At 42.3% G+C, this 24,023-nt stretch overlaps 1 protein-coding gene across 3 annotated transcripts in view; it reads left to right on the top strand.

Annotated features, from left to right (window-relative positions):
* The window catches only part of LOC128650345 (histone-lysine N-methyltransferase NSD2), a 448,512-nt gene that overhangs the window by 40,065 nt on the left and 384,424 nt on the right, over positions 1–24,023 (top strand). For all 3 annotated transcript variants that reach the window (XM_053704216.1, XM_053704217.1, XM_053704218.1), the window contains one exon: positions 1,646–1,805. In XM_053704216.1, coding sequence (XP_053560191.1) covers positions 1,646–1,805 — 160 coding nt within the window. The remainder of the gene's footprint in view (positions 1–1,645; positions 1,806–24,023) is intronic.

Genomic DNA, 24,023 nt, shown 5'->3' with positions numbered 1-24,023 from the left:
GTCGATTTTACTACACAAGCGTTTGGCAGATGTTCCAGATGTTCAGTCTTTTTGTCAGGCTCTGACCAGAATCAAGCCTGTGTTAAGACCAATTGCTCCACCCTGGAGTTTGAATTTGAGTTCTTAAAGTTCTTCAAGGGGTTCCGTTTGAACCCATGCATTCCATAGATATTAAGTTATCTTGGAAGGTTTTATTTTTGGTTGCTATTTCTTCTGCTCGTAGAGTTTAAGATAAGGAGAGTCACATTGTAACGCTGAAAGCTCATTTTCCATTCTGATAAGGTGGTTTAACGTACCAAACCTGGTTTCCTTCCTAAGGTTGTTTCTAATAAGAATATTAATCGGGAAATTATTGTTCCTTCATTGTGTCCTAATCCTTCTAAGAAGGAGCATTGGTTGCATAACTTGGACGTGGTCCGTGCCCTAAAGTTTTACTTGCAGGCGACTAAAGAATTTCGTCAATCATCTTTATTTATTGCTTGTTTTGGAGAGCGTAGGGGCCAGAAAGCTACGGCTACCTCTTTATTTTTAGCTGAAGAGTATCATCCGTCTGGCATATGAGACTGCTGGACAGCAGCCTCCTAAAAGAATTACGGCTCATTCCACTAGGGCTGTGGCTTCTTCATGGGCATTTAAAAACGATGCTTCTGTTGAACAGATTTGCAAGGCTGCCACTTGGTCGTCTCTTCACACTTTTTCCAAATTTGATAGTTTTGCTTCATCTGAGGCTGGTTTTGGGAGAAAGGTTCTTCAAGCAGTGGTGCTTTCCGTTTAGGTTCCTGTCTTGTCCCTCCCTTTCATCTGTGTCCTATTGCTTTGGTATTGTATTCCATAAGTAAGGATGAAATCCATTGACTCGTCATATCTTGTAAAAGAAAGGGAAATTTATGCTTACTTGATGAATTTATTTATTTTACGATATGAGTCGTCCACGGCCTACCCTGTCATTTCTAAGACAGGTTTTTTCTTATTTTTGTTAAACTTCAGTCACCTCTGCACCTTTTGGGTTTTCCTTTCTCTTCCTAACTTCGGTCGAATGACTGGAGTGGGAGGGAAGGGAGGAGCTATATATACAGCTCTGCTGTGGCGCTCTTTGCCACTTCCTGCTGACCAGGAGGCGTAATCCCATAAGTAAGGATTAAATCCGTGGACTCGTCATATCGTAAAAGAAATAAATTTATCAGGTAAGCATAAATTCCCTTTTTTTGCTTCAAAATACTGTGGAATTTATCAGTAGGAGATAGATTTCTGGTTGCTGCATTGGTAAAAAAAAAAAAAAAAAAAAAAAAGCAAGCGGGGAATCTTGCCTATATGTGCTAATTTCCTATGCAAATATTTACATTGAAATTAAAAACCTCCATGTCTCAAAATTAAATCAGTTTTTTTTTTTTCTCTCCCCCCCCCCCACCCCCCCATAATTTTAATGAATTTTGGTTTAACCTTGAAAGTAGCTTTATATTTACGCAGCTGCAAAACATCTAGCTTGCTTGGGAGACTGCTATAATGGCTTTTTATATTTTCAATATTTTTTACATATGTCATTTGACCAGTAGCTGTAACAAAATTTTCTTTAACTTTTTTGCAATTAAGCTATTGTTGAAAGACCTATTGTAATGCTTGTGTTTTATTTTTTTTATTTATATAGACTGTTTCTGATTTAGATACGTCTGATCTCAAAGAAAAGGAGGATTTGCTTCTTAAGTATTTCATTGGAGATGTGGTGTGGTCCAAAGTCTCTGGCTATCCATGGTGGCCTTGTATGATAACCTGTGACCCAATTCTTTACACTCACTCCAAGATCAAAGGTGCGTTCAACTTTGTAAAATGTATCATAACAGATCAAATTTAAAGCGTAATTTTTTAAAATGCGGATTAGTGTTACAAAATATATGTATAAGAAACATAAATAAAGATTCTAAACCGCTATGAGAGATCTCACAAAACCACTCTTATCTTTATATTTCTTTCCTAAGATATGGTGAGTTCACTGAATCATCAATTACTAGTGGGAACATCACTCCTGGCCAGCAGGAGGGGGCAATAAGCACTACAGCAAAACTGCTATATATGTCACTTACCTTACCCATAACCCCCAGTCATTCTCTTTGCCCCTAGCAAGTAGGAGGTGAAGTAATTAGGTGTTCTGATTAAGATTCTTTCAAGATTTTTTTTTTTTAATTTTGAAGTCTGGGCAACATTGCTCTGGCCTTCCATCACAATTTGGGTCTAGCTGTACTCCACATTAGTCTCTTCAGCAGGACTGTGGTGGCTTTAAAGCAGTTAGGGACTTGTAAAGGGGGCTTTGATGCGTTTTTCTAACATGTTGCTGCCCTGGTATAGAAAGCCTGAGTAAGTTTACTCTTTCTTTTTACACAGGTCTCTGTGAGGAGCGGCATCATCTCATACTTTGTGAGTCGTCAGACTGCCAGACGGCTGGAATGCAGGTAAGTGCCTTTTTGTCTTCTGGTGCTGGGAGACTTGCACTACAAGGGTTAAGAACCTATCTGCAGCGTTATGTGGGACATATATATCCTGTGTTAAGGATATGTTTGGCAGGATGCAGGCACTTTATGGTGGCAGGAGACTAGGGGTTAATATAGCTCCCCCTGATTTTTGGGCTCATATCTTTATATGAAGGGTGCCTAAGGGGTTAAAATTGACTCCTAGTAGTGGATCATATGCGTGTTTTGAACTCTTGGCTTCTGTAGCTTTTTAATGCACAGGCACAGTATTTGGAAGGCACGCGCTGTTTGCCTTGTCTGCAAATTTGTTTGAGAGGCGCCATTGAGATTTTCCTCCGTTCTAGGATCCCTAGCGGAGGCGCCTTTGAGAAAGAACATTGTCTCTCTAGTAGTCCGTGCGCTGAGTGTTGGGGCAAGGATTTTACAATTATGTCCTGTGTGGTATACCTTTATGGCAGTGTGCTGCTGGAAGTATGAAGCGCGATGTCATTAAATGGTTGCGCTTCATTTCCATTCAGTTAAAGTGGCAGTTTTGTTTTTCCTGTTGCATATAGTTATGTTCTTATGAGCAAATGGTGTGGTGCTGATGGATTATCTGTTCCTCATGTTAGCAAAATAATTTTAACTATTTTTCTTTTGATTGTGTCTGCATGTTTAGCTATAGCTTTTGCATATGCAGATTGCTATCCTGAGTTTTTTTTTTTTTTGTCTCCCAGGATGATACTGTTAAGGCTAAGCCACAGTTTTCTCCTTAATGTCCCAAATCTACATGGCACCATATGCAGTGCCCTGTGGTTCCTCTCAGTCTCCTGGAGGAGTGTATTGCCTGTAGATTTTGCTGCTCAGGTATTTTCTCAGTATCTGTGGCTTTATCTGCTTTTCTTTTCCTTCAGGGAAGGTGCAAGAGGATATTTTTAAATGTTCAGATAGTAAGGTTTCTGTTCCATTCTGCTTGATAATGGTACTATCTCTCATTAGTCTGATGTGGTGCAGTCGCTAGTAGCTTTGAGGGTGATATATCGATTTCAGACAGTGTAATTCCTTCATCTGATGCTGAAGAGTATCCTTCAGATTTTAGCTTGAACACCTTAGGTATGGTCAGAATGTTTTGGCTAATTTAGGGCAACTCCGATATGTATGTCATTGTCAACCTTTAGAATCTAGAAGATTTGTAAATTATGGGATTCTTCTAGGGAAGTTTTTCCTGTTCCAGACCGTGCTAGGAGCTTTTACATAGGAATGGGAGTTATCTGGTATTTATTTTTCCCCATCTCCTGTTTTTGAAAGGATGTTTCCTGTCGCTGTCTCCTTTTTGGGCGCACAGTGCCTAAAGTAGTAGGGCATTTCTACTCTGGCTAGTAGCTACGATTCCTAGAGAGGATGGCTGTTCTTTTCAAGAGCAATGGACTAACCTGGTGACTTACATAGAAGTTTGTATGGTCTCTGTGTCAAGTGCGGTGTATTATTGGTACAATGCCTTTTCGGATGCCAGCTTGATAGAGACTTTTTGGAGCACATCCAGTACAGAATTGAGGCTCTTAAGCTAGCCGCTTCTTTATTTCTGATGCTACCAAGTATTTTCAACTGGGAGCCAAGATTTTTGGCTTCGCTGTACTAGACCACTGGGCATTTTGGATAGTGGATTTTTCCTTTGGGTCCAGGTTTTCTGTTTCATCCGTAAGAGGGTAAAGCCTTGTTTGGTCCTGATCTGCAGGAATAGTTCTGATAAGAGTTTTGATAAGAGGTTTTTCCCCCAATCTGGGATGGTCCCAGTGGTGGGTTGTTTATTTCTGTTTATCTTAAAACATGGATACGAGATGTCCCAGATAGTCTGACATAGTAGTCGTTCCTTCTTGGATAACTCTGGGATTTCTTTTCCTGTGAGGGATAGTTCTAGTTCCTGTGAGAAGAACAGGGCCTCAGTTTTTATTATTCCTTGTGGGTTTCCCGAAAAGGAGGGAATATTGCCCTATAGTAGACCATAGAGTGTCTCAACAGGTTGTCTCGGGGTACCGTTCTTCAATTGGAAACCAGTGGTTTCCTTATTACTTTTTAAGCTAAGAGGGTCAGTTCATAGTGACCATAGTCCTGGGGAACGCGCCATATTTTTAGCAAACTGTTTGAGATTTGGTTGTCTTCATTCCTCGAATGGAAGTGAATCTAAAAATGGGGTTCCCTTGGTTCAGCTTCAGAGGTAGTTTTTTTTTAGGGACCAGATTGGTTTCCTTCTCTCTGAAGATATTTTGGACAGAGGTCAGGAAATAGAGGATTTTTTCTTCTTTCCTCTTTGACACTCTACTGTTGGCTCTTTAGGAGTCCAGTGTATGGAATGGTTTAATGATTGCTTCATTGGTCATCATCTCTTTGCTCGATCCATCTGAGTCTCTGCGGTTATGCATGTTCAGATTGTGGACCGAAGATCTTGTGGATCTGTCTTGGAGGATAGATCTAGATCTGTGAACATGAGATTCTTCTCTGTGGCTCATAGAGGGAATTCAGTGGTCGATCGTTCACTTTGCTTGTGAGTGGTAGAGGGATAGTTACCCGCATTCCCCAGAATCTTTATTTTTCTTAGGAGCATCTGTCTTGGGGCATATGCTTCTGGAGGCTTTCCTGAGTAATAATCACGGTCGCTAGACTGTTGGGTTGGTGCCTATGGACTTGGGAGGAGCTTGCTCTCCCCATAATTTTGGAGTGGAGAGCGATCTATAATGTCCTGACAGTTTGTCCTCAGTTGCCTTATCTGGTTTCAGGTTCTAGTTGCAATTTCATCTCAGTGGTTTACATTAACCACCTGGGAGGAATCTGTAGTTCCTTTGCCATGATTGGCGCTGATTGTTCGGTGGGAGGACGCTCACTTTTTAGTTTATCCACCATTCACATTTCAGTATATACCGGGAGCGGACTTCTTGAGCAGCCAGTTTTCTTCATCCTGGGTGTGGGTTTTCCCGGTGGTGTTCTCCTGGTTAACTTTTACATGGGGGTGCTGGAGTTGGAAATGGCAGTGCGACAAGTTTTCAAGTTATATTTATGGTTGGAGATTAGCAGGCTGCTCTGCTAAATACCCTGGTGTTTCCTTGGGATTTCTGTCTGATGGCTCTCCTTTACGAGTCTTTGTTCGTATCAAATGGGAGTGAGCATCAGTATTTTTACAATTCCTGTATAGTCTCGCAGGATTTGGGTTTCACACTTAGCGGAGATGGTTTTTCTTCCACCTTTTGTGGTTGTTCCTGTGGAAGGACCTTCTAGTTCAGAGTCCTTTTTTTCAGACAACTTCTTTTTCTCTGAAGCTTTCTGCTTGGAAATGGACCGCTTAGTTCTGCCTAAGTGTGTTTTTTATTTGTTTTTTTTATTCAGTATTTGGCGTAGATCCATGGACTACTCATGGAAGTAGGGTCAGGATTTCTAGGGGTTTTGCCCTTCTCCAGGTTGGTCTGGAGGACAGTTTGTCAGTCAGTTCTCTGAAGAGTCAGTTTTCTGCGTTCCTTTTTTACACACGTGTCTAGCGGATGTGCCAGACGTGTGTACTTTTGTCAGAATCTGGTTAGTATCAGGTCTGTTTAAGTTTGTTGCTCTTCTTGGAGCTTTTCCTTTGTTTTAAGTTTTTTTGCAGCATACTCAGTTTGAGCATTAGCATTCCATGAGATTTTATCTTTTTCATTGGTGGAAATATTGTTTGGGAATTGTTGTTGTTCACTTTCTGTGTCCTTATTCTTATTTTTTGAGGTACGTGTGTACACAATTTGGATGTTGTGCAGGCTTCTGTTTTTGTTTGTTTGCTCTGTATAAAGAAACCACTGCTGCTTCTCTTTTTTTCTGTTTGGGAAGTTTACTTTGTTTGCTTTTCAGACTGGGGGGCTGCAGTTTCCTGAGAGTTATGGCTCATTATTTGAGGGTTGTCTCTTCTTTTTGGGCTTTCAAAATGAAGCTTCTGTGGAACAGATTTACAAGTCTGCCACCTAGTTTTTTCTTTGCATATTTTTTCCCAAATTTTACAAATTTGATTTTTTTTTTTTTTTTTGTCCCAGTTGAGGCTTCTTTTAGGTATAAAGATTCTTCAAGCAGTGATGCCTTCTGTTTAGGTTACCTGTTTTGTCCCTCCCTAATCATCTGTGTCCTCTAGCTTGGGTATTGGTTCCCACTAGTAATTGATGATTCCGTGGACACACCTTATCTTAGGAAGAAAACACAATTTATGCTTACCTGATTAATTTATTTTGTTCCGGATATGGTGAGTCCTCGGCCCACCCTTTATTTAAAACGGTTATTTTTTCTAAAACCTCAGGCCCCTTTTCACTTTCGTTTTATTTTCTTTTTCCATTTTTTCTTTGGCAGAATGACTGGGGGTTATGGGTAAGGGAAGTGACACATATATCTATCAGCTTTGCTGTAGTGCCCTTTGCATCCTCCTGCTGGCCATAAGTGATATTCCCACTAGTAATTGATGATTCCGTGGACTCAACATATCCGGAAATAAATTTCAGGTAAGCATAAATTATGTTATTAAACCAGCTTATTCACTAGAGGAAAATACCTCTGAGAAGTGAACAATATGCACTGTTAAAGGAAAACAATTTAAGTTTTAAAAAAAATCAAAAAATTATTCTGTATTCATAATAACATAGAGTAGAATACACTGTATCATGTAAAGCAACACATCTAATCCTGTTGCTATAAATAACTGAATGAGAAACACTGATAAGCAATCAAATGAATACTTATCTCAAACAATATCAGTTACAGAGGGCAACGATATGTCAACTAGGAATGTGTCCTTTTAGAGTCCTCCTGTAGTTGCTTGAAGATAGATCCACCCTGCTGTTGGCAAGGTAGTTCCAAAAGTATTCCACAGAAAAAGTTACTTAGTCGTGATTAGAACAGTTGCAGATAGGATTACAATCAGTCCTGGGGGAGTGACTATATCTCTTACGTGGTCGGTAGCTGCTATTATATAGCCAATCCTAGCCACGGAGATGCCGATAAATATACCTAGCGCCTTCTCCCACAACTGACTTATTGATAAATAGAAAGAAGTAACAATATTAAGGTTGAGAACCACTAGGTCTGACAAGTTAGAGTGCTAAATCTCATTCATAGCTAGTCACCTTTGTCAATTAAAGCTATGGAGATGACTGGTTATAGTACATAAACCAAAAGCTTTCTCCTTTTCATCAGCCTAAATGCGATTAATTTCCTCACAGGGCAAAAATGATGCCTAGAATGACTTCTTTTGTTAAACGCTGAGTGTTGAAATAATCTGCGGTGTATTGAGTTTGCCTACGATTTTCACCTTATCCGTTTTACCTTATCCAAGGCTTCTTCCGGGCTTGGATATGGTGAAACGATCGTTGGAAAACTCACTACACTGGATTATTTCAACAGTCAGCGTTTAACAAAAGAAGCAATTCTAGGCATAATTTTTTGCCCTGTGAGGGAATTAACCACATTTGTGTCCTAATTCTAACAATTCTTCTGAGAGACTTCTTCATAACTTGGATTTTGTCCATGCTCTAAAATTTTTAGTAATCTCAATATATTTCAGACACCTGATTTGTTTGTTCATTTTTCAGGTAAACGTAGAGGGCAGAAGGCATCTTCTGTTGCTCTGGCCTCTTCGGTTAAACAATTCATATGGTTTATGTAGAAACAGGTCAAACTCCTCCTAAAAGTACCAAAACGCATTCTATTTGCTCTGTAGCCACTTCTTGGGCATTCAAGAATGAGGCCTTTTTAGAACAAATTTGCAAGGTAGCTACTTGGTCATCCTTGCATACTTTTAATAAATTCTACCATTTTGATGTTTTTGCTTCATCTGAAACTGCTTTTGGCAGGAGAATGCTTCAGGCAGTTTCTGTCTAGGACTTATTTTATAAATGCAGTTTAAAAACAAATAAACTGATATGATTTTTTCTTTTTTTTTTTTTTTTCTTTCTTTTTTCTTAATGTTTAAAGGATGTTTTATCCCTCCCCTTTTTTTCATCTATTACTTGTGGCCTCTGCCACAGCTTGGTTATTAGTTCCCAGGAGTAATGGGCCGTGAACTCTTATCAACTATATGAAAGAAAAACATTATTATCTTACCTGATAAATTCCCTTCTTTCATGGTGATGAGTCAGAGACCCCACCCAGATTTTTTTGTTGGTATTTTTCTATTTTTGGCACATATTCTCCGCTCCCACATTTCTTCTTCCTTTTTTTCTTTTTCTCTCTCCTTTTTTGTTCTCCCTTTTCCATTCTCATCTCTTGGTTATTCATCAGACTGGTTACTATAGCTGTGGGAGGTTTTATATAGAGCTCTGAGGTTTGGGAATTTATGCCACCTCCTAGTGGCAGGAGTAATGGATTGTGGAGTCTTATCACCATGAAAGATTGAATTAATCAGGTAAGATATACATTTTTTTTTCCTAAGACATGGAGAGTGCACAACGTCATTCCAATTACTAGTGGGATATCCAATCCTGGACAGCATGAGGCGGCAAAGAGCACCCCAGCAGAGTTGTTAAGTGTCACTTCCCTTACCCATAACACCCAGTCATTCTCTTTGCCTCTGTCAAAGGACGTGAAGTTGGTGTCTAAAGATTTTATTCCTTTTTTGGGGTACTTTTCCCAGCAAGCAAGGATTTGGGTTTAGCTGTGTCCACGTCAATCTCTTGAGTAAGAGTAGTGGTGCTTTTAAGCAGTTAGAAAGTGGTGAGGTGGTCCTTGCTTTGTTTTCTAACATGTTTGCTGCCCTTGGTATAGAAAACCAGAGTTGGTTACTCTGTTTCTTTCTTTTTTCTACAGGTCTCAGGCAGGAAGACATCTTACAAGGTGTGAAAGGACACATACTCGTATCAGACAGCTGAGTATGCAGGCAAGTGCTTTTGTCTTCTAGGTACTTGGGACTTGCACTTATCAGGACTTTTATTTCTGCATAATTTATTAGGACATATTTAATACTTTGTAAGTATGTATTTTGGCAGTGTGCAGTCACTTTGTATATGTGGGAGACTTTGGGGTTAACTTTTCCCTTATGTGTGGGATGGTTCCTCAGGCTGAAGGGAATTATTTTAATTTTAATAAAGTGTTTTGGGTGTTTTCACTTGCTTACTGTGAGAGACTTTGGCCAGAGACCGTTCGTTTAGGGAGTCGGCTGGAAAACGCGTGCTTTCTGTTAATGCACAGTTTGTTTTTTTAGGTTGTTTTTTTTTTTGTGTGTGCTGCTCGTGACAGCCCGCTCTTCTGCTTGTACGCTGAGCGGAGCAATGTCATTCTCTGCAAGTTCTCAGCTGTGGTGGCTGTGGGAGAATTCGAAGGAGCTTTTTCATTATTTTTGCTACTAACTGATGGTAGGACACTTCAGTGTGACTGAGGTGTAGAGGTAAAAATTGTTTCTTTTTTTGGGGCATATTAGCGTTACTGCACTTTGTAGAATACCAGTTCTGTTTAAAGTGACAGAAAATTTCTTTGTCTTCATTTATTTTTGGGATTATATCTTCGCTATGGACACTGAACAGGAGTCTGTTTCATATGATAAATGTTTATTATGTTTAGAGGCCCAAATTGTTTTACCTATGCAATTTTGCTCCTCATGTTTAGCTAGGACCCTAAAATGTAAAGATAAATTACTCTCTTCTAAGCAAATTGTCTTGCAGGATGATGCTGTTCAGGATATGCCCCAGCTTTCTCCTCAAACGCCCCAAGCCTCTCTGGAATCACATACAGTGCCCTGTAGTTCCTCTGTCTCCTGGAGGCGTATATTTACCTTCAGATTTTGCCGTTCAGATATCTTCTGCGGTATCTGCGGCTTTATCTGCCTTTCCCATGTTGGGGAAGCGCAAGTGGAAATCTAAGTATTTCTGTCAATAAGGTGACTATTCCATCTTCTGCTGCGATGGTTGACCTTCCCCATAATTCGGATGAGGATACTCTCGGTAGCTTCTGAGGGTGAGATCTCAGATTCCGACTGTTTAAATCCTTTGACTGGTTCTAAAGAAGTAAACTTCAGATTTAAGCTTGAACACCTTCGTTTACTTCTAAATGAGGTACTGGCTACTTTGGACGTGTCTGATTCTTCTGTCGCTGTCAACCCTAAAAAATCTAGTAAACTTAATAAATACTATGATGTTCCTTCCTCTGTTGAAGTGTTTCCTGTCACAGGGATAACAATGGAAACCTGCTGTTTGTATTGCTACGGTAACAAGCGCAGCATCTTACTGGTGTGATGCTTTGTCAGAGCTGATCTTAGAGGAGACTCCGTTAGAAGAGATCCAAGATGGGATCAAGGCTCTCAAGCTGGCTAATTCCTTTATCTCTGATGACAACATGCAAGTCATTAGACTGGGAGCCAAGATGTTGGGCTTCACTGCTCTAGCCCGTAGAGGGCTCTGTTGCTAATATCTTGGTCAGCTGATGTTACCTCAAAGTCTAAACTCCTGTCGCTACCTTACAAGTGCAAGACCCTGTTTGGTCCTGGTCTGGCAGAGATAATATCTGAAATTACGGGTGGAAAGGGGTCTTTTCTACCGCAAGACAAGAAGAATAGACTTAAAGGGACACTGTAACCAAAATTTTTCTTTCGTGATTCAGATTGAGCATGAAATTTTAAGCAACTTTCTAATTTACTCCTATTATCAAATTTTCTTCATTCTCTTGGTATCTTTATTTGAAATGCAAGAATGTAAGTTTAGATGCCGGCCCTTTTTTGGGTTGTCCTTGCTGATTGGTGGATAAATATTCATTGCTGATTGGTGGATAAATTCATCCACCAATAAAAAAGTGCTGTCCAGAGTACTGAAACCAAAAAAAAGCTTAGATGCCTTTTTCAAATAATGAAAGCAAGAGAACGAAGAAAAATTGAAAATAGGAGTAAATTAAAAAGTTGCTTAAAATTGTATGCTCTTTCTGAATTACAAAAGAAAAAATTTGGGTTCAGTGTCCCTTTAAGGTGAGGTCAAAATTCTAATTTCTCTTGTAAGATTGAGTCCACGGATTCATCCTTGTGGGATATTCTCCTTCCCAACAGGAAGTGGCAAAGAGAGCACACAGCAGAGCTGTCCATATAGCTCCCCCTCTAGCTCCACCCCCCAGTCATTCTCTTTGCCGGCTCTAAGCACTCGGAAGGGTAAAGTGAATGTGGTGTTAGAATTGTAGTTTTTATTTTCTACAAGCAAGAGTTTATTTTAAATGGTACCGGTGTGTACTATTTACTCTCTAGCAGATAGGAGATGAAGATTTCTGCAGGGAGGAAGATGATTTTAGCATGTTGTAACTAAAATCCACTGCTGTTCCCACACAGGACTGAGGAGTACATGAGAACTTCAGTTGGGGGGAACGGTTTGCAGGTTAGGCTGCAATAAGGTATGTTCAGTCATTTATTTCTAGACAAGACTGTGATAATGCTAGAAAAGACTGTTAATATCCCCATGTGGGAAGGGTAAGCTATATTCAGAGACTAAGTATGGAATTTCAAGCTTACATAACAGGGCTAGTTTATGCTGGTTGATACTACTTCAGGGCAAACGGTTTTTATTGAAAAATTTTGTTTTTTGAGACACTTTGAAGGTTCCTTTGGGTTTCTTTCAGGGGTTGTTACCTACATGGCTATTACTAAAACACTTGGGAGTGTTTCTTTAGGCCTCGCAAGCACCGGAGTGAGATGGGAGGGGCCTAATTTTGCGCCTCAGATGCGCAGTTATTATGGCTAGAAGTTAAGGCTGTTTTCACATGGAGGGTCCTGCTGCAGTTTGAGGGCCTATAAGAAGCTTTTTCCCCACAAATCTGGTCCCTAAGGGCAGGTAGGGCCACAGCAGAGCTGTCGCAAGGTGCTGTAGTTTCTTTAACCGTTTTTTTGGCTTACTGTCGATCCGGTTTGGGCAATAAGGGGTTAATCTTTTTTATTGCTAGTTGTGCAATCTTACTAAGGCTTTAGGGTACATACTGTAAAAATTTCGAAAAGTTTGCTGCATTTTTTCACTGTTTTGCAAAATTGTGTGCCTTTTTTATTTCTTAAAGGCACAGTAACGTTTTTTCAAAGAACAAACAAAATTAATTTTCTTTCCTTTCGGAATTTCAGGAGCGGTCTCGCTTCATCCTCCCCTGCAGCAAAGCAAGAGGGTAACACTTCACAACCCAGGGCAGCCTGGAAACCTTACCAGGGCTGGAACAAGGGTAAACAGGCCAAGAAGCCTGCAGCTGCCTCCAAGACAGCATTATGGGGTAGCCCCAGATCCGGGACCGGATCTAGTAGGGGGCAGACTCTCTCTTCGCTCAGGCCTGGGCAAGAGATGTATACGATCCTTGGGCCTTAGGGATTGTATCCCAGGGATATCTTCTAGAATTCAAGGACTCCCCTCCAAGGGGAAGGTTCCACATTTCTCGTCTGTCTTCAGACCAGACAAAGAAAGAGGCGTTCTTACGCTGTGTAGAAGACCTACATACAATGGGAGTGATCCACCCAGTTCCAATTGTGGAACAAGGGCTGGGTTTTTACTCAAACATGTTTGTGGTTCCCAAAAAAGAAAAAACTTTCAGACCAATCCTGGATCTCAAAATTCTAAACAAATTCCTCAGAGTCCCATCATTCAAGATGGAGACCATTCGGACAATCTTACCAATGATCCAAGAGGGTCAATATATGACCACCGTGGATTTAAAGGATGCGTATCTGCACATTCCTATCCACAAAGATCATCACCAGTTTCTCAGGTTCGCCTTTCTGGACAAGTATTATCAGTTTGTGGCTCTTCCTTTCGGGTTGGCCACTGCTCCCAGAATTTTCACAAAGGTGCTAGGGTCCCTCCTGGCGGTTCTAAGACCGCGGGGCATAGCAGTGGCGCCTTATCTAGACGACATCTTAATTCAGGCGTCGACTTTCCAAAGAGCCAAGTCTCACACGGGAATCGTATTGGCCTTTCTGAGGTCTCACGGGTGGAAGGTGAACATCAAAAAGAGTTCTCTCTCCCCCCTCACAAGAGTTTCCTTCCTAGGAACTCTGACTCGGTAGATATGAAAATATTTCTGACGGAGGTCAGAAAGTTAAAACTCTTAACCACTTGCCGAGTCCTTCATTCCATTCCTCGGCCATCTGTAGCTCAGTTCATGGAGACAATCGGACTAATGGTAGCGGCAATGGACATAGTCCCTTTTGCACGGATACACCTCAGACCACTGCAACTATGCATGCTCAAACAGTGGAATGGGGATTATGCAGATTTGTCTCCTCAAATACAGCTGGACCAGGGGACCAGAGATTCTCTTCTCTGGTGGTTGTCTCAGGATCACCTGTCTCAGGGAATTTGTTTCCGCAGACCAGAGTGGATCATTGTAACGACCGACGCCAGTCTGTTGGGCTGGGGTGCAGTCTGGGACTCCCTGAAAGCTCGGGGTTTATGGTCTCGGGAAGAAGCTCTTCTCCTGATAAACATTCTGGAATTGAGGGCGATATTCAACGCTCTTCAGGCATGGCCTCAGCTAACTGCGGCCAAATTCATCAGATTTCAGTCAGACAACATCACGACTGTAGCTTACGTCAATCATCAAGGGGGAACAAGGAGTCCCCTAGCAATGATGGAAGTAACCAAAATAATCAGATGGGCGGAGGATCACTCTTGCCATCTCTCAGCAATTCACATCCCAGGAGTAGACAACTGGGAGGCGGATTTTCTAAGTCGTCAGACTTTTCACCCGGGGGAGTGGGAACTCCACCCGGAGATATTTTCCCAGCTGACTCAGCTATGGGGCACTCCAGAATTGGATCTGATGGCGTCCCGTCAGAACACCAAACTTCCTCTTTACGGGTCCAGGTCCCGGGATCCCCAGGTGGTTCTGATAGATGCTCTAGCAGCGCCTTGGTCCTTCAATCTGGCCTATGTTTTTCCACCGTTTCCTCTCCTCCCTCGTCTGGTTGCTAGAATCAAGCAGGAGAGGGCTTCGGTGGTTCTGATAGCGCCTGCGTGGCCACGCAGGACCTGGTATGCAGACCTAGTGGACATGTCATCTGTCCCACCATGGACACTACCAGTGAGGCAGGACCTTCTAATTCAAGGTCCTTTCAAGCATCCAAATCTATTTTCTCTGCGTCTGACTGCTTGGAGATTGAACGCCTAATTCTATCAAAGCGTGGTCATTCTGAGTCGGTTATTGATACCCTGATTCAGGCTAGAAAGCCTGTCACCAGGAAAATCTACCATAAGATTTAGCAAAAATATCTTTTTTGGTGTGAATCCAAAGGTTACTCATGGAGTAAGATTAGGATTCCCAGGATAATGTCTTTTCTCCAAGAAGGATTGGAGAAAGGATTATCTGCTAGTTCCTTAAAAGGACAGATATCTGCTTTGTCTATTCTTTTACACAAACGTCTGGCAGAGGTACCAGGCGTTCAAACATTTAGTCAGGCTTTAGTCAGAATCAAGCCTGTTTATAGACCTGTGGCTCCGCCATGGAGTCTGAATTTAGTTCTTTCAGTTCTGCAAGGGGTTCCGTTTGAACCTTTACATTCCATAGATATTAAGCTTTTATCTTGGAAAGTTTTGTTTTTGGTAGCTATCACTTCTGCTCGAAGAGTATCAGAGTTATCTGCTTTACAGTGTGATTCACCTTACCTGGTTTTCCATGCAGATAAGGTAGTTTTGCGTACCAAACCCGGTTTTCTTCCTAAGGTTGTGTCTAATAAGAATATTAACCAGGAAATTGTTGTTCCTTCTCTGTGTCCTAATCCTTCTTTGAAGAAGGAACTTCTGTTACACAATCTTGATGTGGTTTGTGCTTTAAAGTTCTATTTACAAGCAACTAAGGATTTCAGACAAACGCCTTCATTGTTTATCTATTCTGGTAAGAGGAGAGGTCAGAAGGCGACTGCTACCTCTCTTTCCTTTTGGCTGAAAAGCATCATCCGTTTGGCCTATGAGACTGCTGGCCAGCAGCCTCCTGAAACAATTACTGCTCATTCTACCAGAGCAGTGGCTTCCACATGGGCTTTTAAAAATGAGGCTTCTGTTGAACAGATTTGTAAGGCAGCGACTTGGTATCCCTGCATGCTTTCCAAATTTTACAAATTCGATACTTTTGCTTCTGCGGAGGCTATTTTTGGGAGAGAGGTTTTACAAGCAGTGGTGCCTTCCGTTTAAGGTACCTGTCTTGTTCCCTCCCTTCATCCGTGTCCTAAAGCTTTGGTATTGGTATCCCACAAGTAAAGGATGAATCCGTGGACTCGATACATCTTACAAGAGAAAACAGAATTTATGCTTACCTGATAAATTACTGTCTCTTGTGATGTATCGAGTCCACGGCCCGCCCTGGCTATTAAGTCAGGTAGTGTTTTTGTTTAAACTACAGTCACCACTGCACCCTATGGTTTCTCCTTTTTCTTCCTAACCTTCGGTCGAATGACTGGGGGGGGTGGAGCTAGAGGGGGAGCTATATGGACAGCTCTGCTGTGTGCTCTCTTTGCCACTTCCTGTTGGGAAGGAGAATATCCCACAAGTAAAGGATGAATCCGTGGACTCGATACATCACAAGAGAAAGTAATTTATCAGGTAAGCATAAATTCTGTTTTTCGTTCCTTTCATAACTTCAAAGATCAAGTCTTCCTCTACCTCCTCCAAGCCGGAGCAGTTCAAGTCCTCTTGGAAATCCAATCCGACTTGGAATAAGGGGAAGCAATCAAAGAAGCCTTCATCTGAGACTAAGTCAGCATGAAGGTTTTGCCCCCGGTCTGGGATTGGATCGGGGGGGCAGACTTTCCTTGTTTGAACCAGCTTGGATATGTGATGTCCCAGACCCTTGGGCTGGGGACATAGTATCTCAGGGTTACAAAATAGAACTTGTCCTCCCAGGGGCAGATTTCTCCTCAAGATTATCTGCAGATCAGGTAAAGAGAGAGGCATTCTTAAACTGGGTTCAGGACCTTTCCTCCCTGGGAGTGATTGTTCCAGTCCCAGTAAGGGAACAGGGTCTAGGATTCTATTCAAATATGTTTGTGGTTCCCAAAAAAGAGGGAACTTTTTTACCCATTTTAGACCTAAAATGTCAACAAATTTCTCAGGGTACCATCCTTCAAAATGGAAACTTTTTGTTCTATTCTTCCTTTGGTCCAAGAGGGTCAGTTCATGACGACCATAGACCTGAAGGATATGTATCTTAATGTTCCCATTCACAGGGATCATCACCAGTTCCTGAGATTTGCTCTTCCGTTTGGCCTTGCCACAGCTCCCAGAATTTTTACAAAGGTTCTGGCGCCTCTCTTGGCAGTTGTCAGGTCTCAGGGCATTGCGGTGGCGCCTTACCTGGACGATATCTTGGTTCAGGCATCACCTTTTCAACTAGCAAACTCTTATACAGAGATCTTCTTGTCTTTTCTATTTTCCTCACGGGTGGAAACTGATTATGGAGAAGAGTTCCCTTGTTCCAACTACTAGGGTGTGTTTCTTAGGGACCATCATAGATTCCCCATCTATGAAGATTTTTCTGACGGAGGTCTGAAAATCCAAACTTCTCTCTTCTTGCCTCTTTCTCCAGTCTACTATTTGGCCATCAGTGGCTCAATGCATGGAGGTAATTTGGTCTGATGGTTCCTTCCATGGACATCATTCCCTTTGCTTGATTCAGTCTGAGAGCTCTACAATTATGCATGCTCAGGCAATGGAGCGGACACGATTCAGATCTCTCAGAAGATAGATCTGGATTCGTTGTTAAGAGAATCTTTAGTGGTGGATTCTCAGGATCATCTGTCTCATGGTACATGCTTCCGGAGACGCTCTTTGGTGATTTGTGACCACGGACGCCAGCCTGTTGGGCTGGAGAGCAGTCTGGGGCTCGTTAAAAGTTCAAGGCCTGTGGACTCGGGAGGTGTCTTCTCTCCCCATAAACATTTTGGCGTTGAGAGCGATCTTCAATGCTCTGATGACTTGGTCTCAGTTGTCTTTTTAGCCCTGTTTATCAGATTCCAGTCGGACAACATCACCTCAATGGCTTACATCAACCACCAAGGAGGAACTCTGAGTTCCTTGGCCATGAAGGAGGTGACTCAAATTATTCAGTGGGCAGAAGCTCAGTTGTCTCATCTGCCATCCATATTCCAGGAGTGGACAACTGTGAGGCGAATTTTCTGAACGGACAGACCTTTTATCCCGGAGAGTGGTCTCTCCATCCGGAGGTGTTCTCCAGGTTTACCCTCAAGTGGGGGGTGCCGGAGTTGGAACTGATGGCTTCTCGTCCGAACGACAAGCTTCCAAAGTACGGTTCAAGGTCAAGAGATTCTCAGGCTGCCCTGATAGATACTCTGGCGGTTCCTTGGGATTTCAGTCTTGCATATCGGCTTCCTCCTTTTGCTCTCTTTCCACGAGTCATTGCTCGTGCCAAGCAGGAGAGATCGTCTGTAATTCTAATAGCTCCTGCATGGCCTCGCAGGATCTGTTTTGCAGACCTGGTAAAGATGTCTTCCACTTTTGGAGGATACCTCTGACGAAAGGACCTAACTCGGGGTCCATTCCTCCATCCAGTTAGAACGCTTAGTGTTGGCTAAGCGTGGATTTTCTGAGTAGGTCATTAATACTATGCTTCAGGCTCGCAAACCAGTTACTCGTAGGTTTTCCCATAAGGTATGGTGTAAATACCTATATTGGTGTGAATCAAAGGGCTTCTCTTGGAGTAGGGTTAGGATTCCTAGAATTTTGTTTTTTCTCCAGGAAGGTCTGGAGAAGGGTTTGTCGGTCAATTCTCTGAAGGGTCAGATTTCTGCTCTGTCTATTCTTTTACACAAACATCTGGTGGATGTGCCAGATGTTCAATCTTTTTGTTAGGCCCTGGTCAGAATCAGGCCTGTTTAAATCTGTTGCTCCTCCTTGGAGCTTGAACCTTGTTCTTAAAGTTTTGCAACAGGCTCAGTTTGAGCCAATGCATTCTGTAGATATTAAGTTAACTTGGAAATTATTATTTTTTTTTTTTTGTTCCTTATTGCTATTTCCTCTGCTCGCAGGGTTTCTGAACTCTCGGTTTTACAGTGTGATTTCCCCTTACCTTGTTTTCTTCTTAAAGGGACACTGTACTCAAAAAATTTCTTTCATGATTCAGATAGAACATGAAATTTTAAGCAACTTTCTAATTTACTCCTATTATCACATTTTCTTCATTCTCTTGGTATCTTTATTTGAAATGCAAGAATGTAAGTTTAGATGCCGGCCCATTTTTGGTGAACAACCTGGGTTGTCCTTGCTGATTGGTGGATAAATTCATCCACCAATAAAAAAGTCCTGTCCAGAGTACTAAAACCAAAAAAAATCTTAGATGCCTTCTTTTTCAAATAATGATAGCAAGAGAACGAAGAAAAATTGATAATAGGAGTAAATTAGAAAGTTGCTTAAAATTGCATGCTCTTTCTGAATTACAAAAGAACATTTTTTGGTACAGTGTCCCTTTAACCGGGAAGAGTCCACAGCTGCATTAATTTCTTTTGAGAATTCAGAACCTGGCCACCAGGAGGAGGCAAAGACACCCCAGCCAAAGGCTTAAAGGACCAGTCAACACAGTAGATTTGCATAATCAACAAATGCAAGATAACAAGACAATGCAATAGCACTTAGTCTGAACTTCAAATGAGTAGTAGATTTTTTTTTTCTGCCAATTTTAAGTTGTCTTTTTCCACTCCCCCTGTACCATGTGACAGCAATCAGCCAATCACAAATGCATACACATACCATGTGACAGCCATCAGCCATTCACAAATGCATACACACTTATTCTTGCACATTCTCAGTATGAGCTGGTGACTCAAAAAGTATAAATATAAAAAGACTGTGCACATTTAGTTAATGGAAGTAAATTGGAAAGTTGTTTAAAATTGCTGCTCTATCTGAATAATGAAAGTTTAATTTTGATTGAGTGTCCCTTTAAATACCTCCCCCACTTCCCTCATCCCACAGTCATTCTTTGCCTTTCGTCTCAGGAGGTTGGCAGAGAAGTGCCAGATGATTGGAGATAGTCTCTCATGGAGGGTAGTACTCTTCGAAATGGGACTGAAGTTTTAAGTAATCCGGTCAGCCTCTCAGTGAGAGCATGGGTGAAGGTTAGAGTCCGGAGGTGCAGGGAGTCTCTTTCTGTGAAACCATACCGACTCATATTAACAGCTCCTTGGCAATCAGCGTTTACGAGTTTCGCTGCCTGCTTTTATTCACTCAAGTCCATGTCAGAAGCAAAGCTACTATCTGTCACACTTGAAAGGCCGTGTTCCTGTTCTACGGCGTAGATTCCGGTAATATCGTTTCATTTTATTTAGATATATGAATGTAATGTTAACGCAAGAAGTTAGGGTCCCAGTGGGACTCCTTTACCTTATGGAATCAAGAGTTAATATCTCCTGAGGGGGGTTATTGAACAGGGGGGCCTTTAATCATGTTTATGGGATTTTGTGTGCTTTTGTGTAGTGATACTTGGGCTCATGGCTATTCGGACATAAGTCTTATTTCATCAGTTTGCGCTGTCCTAGGCACTGGCATGTTTTTTTGGCTTACACGATGCACCTCGTGACCGGGTGTGGTCACGTTGTTTTCCATTTCCGCACCTTGTCTGAGTGGCGAAGGAGAGAGTCTGTTCCTTAGTTGTCTGGTTCACAGTAGGTGGTGAGTGCCCCAGCCATTTGAGGTGTAAGGTGCTGTTAGTGTTTGTCCATAATTGCAATCTCCACGTTATGGAGGATTCTGATTTTTTTGGAGATGGATATCTCCGATTCGGAGTATACGTCTTGCGAAGAGTATGAAATGGCCAGGGTTATCCATACCCATAAGTTATCTTTCGATTGCCGTTCTAGAGTACTCTCTTCCCCCGAATCGGGGAATTTAGAGTGCGTTGAGCCATCTGCCTCTGAGGATCCCATGTCCTGTGAGGCGCGTTCCCCAGAACCTTCTTTTGCTACGCAAGCAGATGTCCCTAGGGCCGCTACTCCTTCTCTGGAAGGTGGCTTGTTTCCTATAGAGGTTACTGCACGGTTCTGCATGGCCATATCTATGGCGCTGGCACATTTTATATCTTCCTAGTGTAGTATTTTTAAGATACTGTCAGTGTTCTGTTAACCAGGGTTCGTCAGGGGCTTGGGATCGCTTGAGTCAGACCTTCTGGGGAAGTGATGGCCTCTGAGGCTTCAGGGGCCCCACCCTCGGGGCCGGGGTCGCTCATTGATCCTGCGGGGGAAAGTTTTTACCTACCATTATAGACTGGCACGTCTTTGTGTTTTATTAAGGCATGTTTTGGCGGTGCTGGAGGATTCCAGCCCTACTGGGCCGAGGGATCCTCGGTCTTCTGTGCCGGACGGCAAACTGGATTAGACGTGTGGGGATGAAGCAATCTCTTTAACGTCTCCGTTATTTTCTTTTACATATCTGTTCCAGTTATGAACTTGGGCCTCTGGTCCGGTTGGGGCGCTGTTTTCTTTGGGCATTCACACTCGGGTGCTGCCTTTTTATTTATTTAATCCGGTTAGGATATATTTGATTTGTTTTAGGAACTTTTCTTCTCTGGAACGGATACTTGCGTTTTTGTGGTTGCGTGTGCAGTTCCTTGGAAACTGTTTTCTATATCAGAACTTAGCTATGATTATAGTTTTTATTTTTTCGATCCCCTTGGGGCTTCAATTTTTCTTGGACAGTTCAGGTGTTCCTTGTACCTGGCAGGTACTGGTCGGTGCTAGCTGCTGTTCCTTAGAGTTCATGTCACCCACGTGGTGCCAGTGATGCTGGTTATCTTGTTGGGTGTCGAGTCATTCACTTTGTTTGGAGTGTTTGTTTTATGTTTATGTATCCATTACTTGAGGGGATGTTTTTGTCAACCTGCTCCTTGTCCTTGGGATGTCGGATGGATTGTATACGTCTTCTGCTGTTCTTTATGTGGGGATCAGTCTGACTCCTCGTGGGTTCTGGAGGTTTTTGGCTTCGGAACTGAAATTCTCCATTCCAGGGGTTTGGAGGTCTGGATGACCGCTGGACGGTTGGGGTACCAGTTGGAAGACTATTTTCATTTCAATCATTGGTATTTTCCGGGGTCTGTTTGTCTTGTGGCCTAGTCGCAGGTACCCCTTGACTGGGACTGTGTTTTTTTTTTTTTGTTTTTTTTTTTTTTGGTTTTTGTCTTTTCCCTTCTTGGGTGGTTTGGTTATCTGAGCCCGGAGGTTCGGGTATGTCAGTCTCCCCTTTTTTTTCAGTATATTGCACGCTCTCATAAGATGGAGGACAGGGGTTGGGTTACTGCTCTTTTTCCCTGGCAACCGCCTCTGGTCCGCTTCTCAGCGGGAGTTGTGGGGTTGTCTGTTATTCCTGGTGTGGTACAGGGATTTCCGTTAGGCTGATCCTGTAAGGATCTTTGGCTCTCCATCTAAGGGGCTGGTTACGCTTGCCAGTGTAGCCAAGTGGGTTGCCAGTTGCCCACATGGCTAAGGTTTCGTGTTTGAATCCATATGTTCTCCATTATATGGAGCCTGGGCTTGGAGTGTTGCACTCGGCCCTTGAACGCTTGGTTTCTGGGGTCGCAAGCGGAGGGTCCAGGGTTCAGCTCCACCTCCGGGTGCTGGTTGCCATCTCGGAGGTCTGTCTAGATGTCTTTTTATGCTCTTGGTCTGAGTCTCTTGCGAGCGGCTAATTTTCAAGGACATTGGGGTGTGGAATGCACTACCTAGAGTGCCCATCTCCGTATGAGGCAACTTGGTGGTTCCTCAGGATGAACGACCTGTTTCGGGCGGTCTGGGTTAGGGCCATATCTTTTATCTGAGATTTTGAGGTCCGGGTCGTTGGACTCGGGCCTAGGTCAGTTTCAAACCTTTGGGTTTCGAAAGTCCACTTGTCCCTTCGGGGGTAGGTTTTTATCCCAGAGATTTGGTATCTGCCTGAGGGTTAGTTGGCTTTTCCGGTGGATTTACGGTTGTCACCAGTGGCAACTTTTGCTTTTGAGGTTGTTGGTCTCAACTAAGCTGGTAGTAATGCCGGTGGGTTATTACTCAGTGGTATTGTTTTACCATTCTCTTGGGTCTCTTCGCCTTGCCTATGGCTGGGGAAGCGGTCCTCTTGGCTTTTGTCCTCTTGGGGAGGATTTTGGAAATATACAATTTCCATGGAGACCCGGTGGGTCCTTCGTTTCTCGTTAGAGGATTTTTTTCTTCCCTCCTTGCGTGTTGGATGTCAGGGGGGCTGGCTCTGGTACTAGGGTATTTTTGTAGCTCATTGCCCTGTCTTCCCTTTTGGGAGTGTTCCTCCTTTAAAGAAGGGATCTGTGTAAGGGTTCTGGAACCAGAGCATGTAGTGTTTCTGTCATGGATTCGAGGTAGCATACCAGCTGCTAGTGATTGGTCAGAGTGGTTCTCCAATGTGTTTGTTTCCTCTAGGCCCTCTTCTCTTTTTTTTGAGGATGTTGCCAACCCTTTAAAATTACAAGCCCTATCTGAATCATGAAACTTAATTTTGGACTTTGGCCCTTTTAAGTCTCCACTCCAGCTTAAAATGAAATGGTAACATCATGTTTGAAAAAACGTCACAAGATGGCGTATGGCTAAGACCTGGAGGTATCTGTTTAGTTGAAATAATTTTTATTGTCATGGATCACATCAAATACAACATAATAAAACAGTGTGCTGGGTTACAATGTCCTAGTATTCTTAAAACAATTAAAGTTTTTAGCACCCTGTTTATCATTTTCATCAATTTTTCTCCCCCCTTCCCCTCTGCCTTCCCTAACGCCCTCTCCACCCCCTCCCCCCTCTTATCCCATTTCCCTAAACCTAAACTTCATAACTGTATACAAAGAAAAACCTTTAACTTTAAACTTTTCCCGTCGAGCAATGACAATGTTGCAGATTTCTTTAGAACGCTATATCTATATTTAAGAAAGTTCCTATTCTCTCCAATTTAATTGTCCTAAAAAGCCTTATTGGTTACTTAGTGTTGATCTGTATGTACCTACATATTTCTGTTTATTTAAAATCCAGTGTTTCCACATGTTTTGGAATCTCTCAGATGTCCCTTGTATCCATGCAGCTGATACTAGCATATTATAAACATCTTCAATTTTGATCATTACTTCACCCCATTCTGGAGCCCCCACTTTCCATTTTCTAGCTATACATATTCTGGTAGCTGTACATATAATATTAACCCATCTATTAGTAATTGAGTTCAGTGACTCCTGGGGGATATGTAGTAAGGCCTGTGAGGCTGATAATGTAAAGGAGCAGTCTAGAATCACCTTAAATAGTTGAGAAAGCTTGTCCCATGTTGTTTGTATCTTTTGGACACTCCCACCACATGTGAAAATAGGTCCCTATCCCTTAACATCCCCGATAACATAATCTACTACCCTGTGCGGTGTAATGTGAGGATTTCAGTGGTGTAAGGTTCCATCTATATGAGGTTTTTATTGAGTTTTCGATAAGGTCTGCCCCTATTAAGCTTCTCCTCATTGAGGAGAAAATCTGGCTCCAATCTTCTCTATCATAGGTTATAGCTAAATCTTGTTCTCATTTGTCATAAATTACCAATTTTGCTGAACTATTTGCTTCTTGAATGGCTAAGTATAAGCGTGTAATCATTTTTTTTATTTCTACCGGGT

This window comes from Bombina bombina, chromosome 2, assembly GCF_027579735.1.
Source record: "Bombina bombina isolate aBomBom1 chromosome 2, aBomBom1.pri, whole genome shotgun sequence".
Classification (NCBI taxonomy): domain Eukaryota; kingdom Metazoa; phylum Chordata; class Amphibia; order Anura; family Bombinatoridae; genus Bombina; species Bombina bombina.
This window is presented reverse-complemented; position numbering and strand designations above follow the sequence as displayed.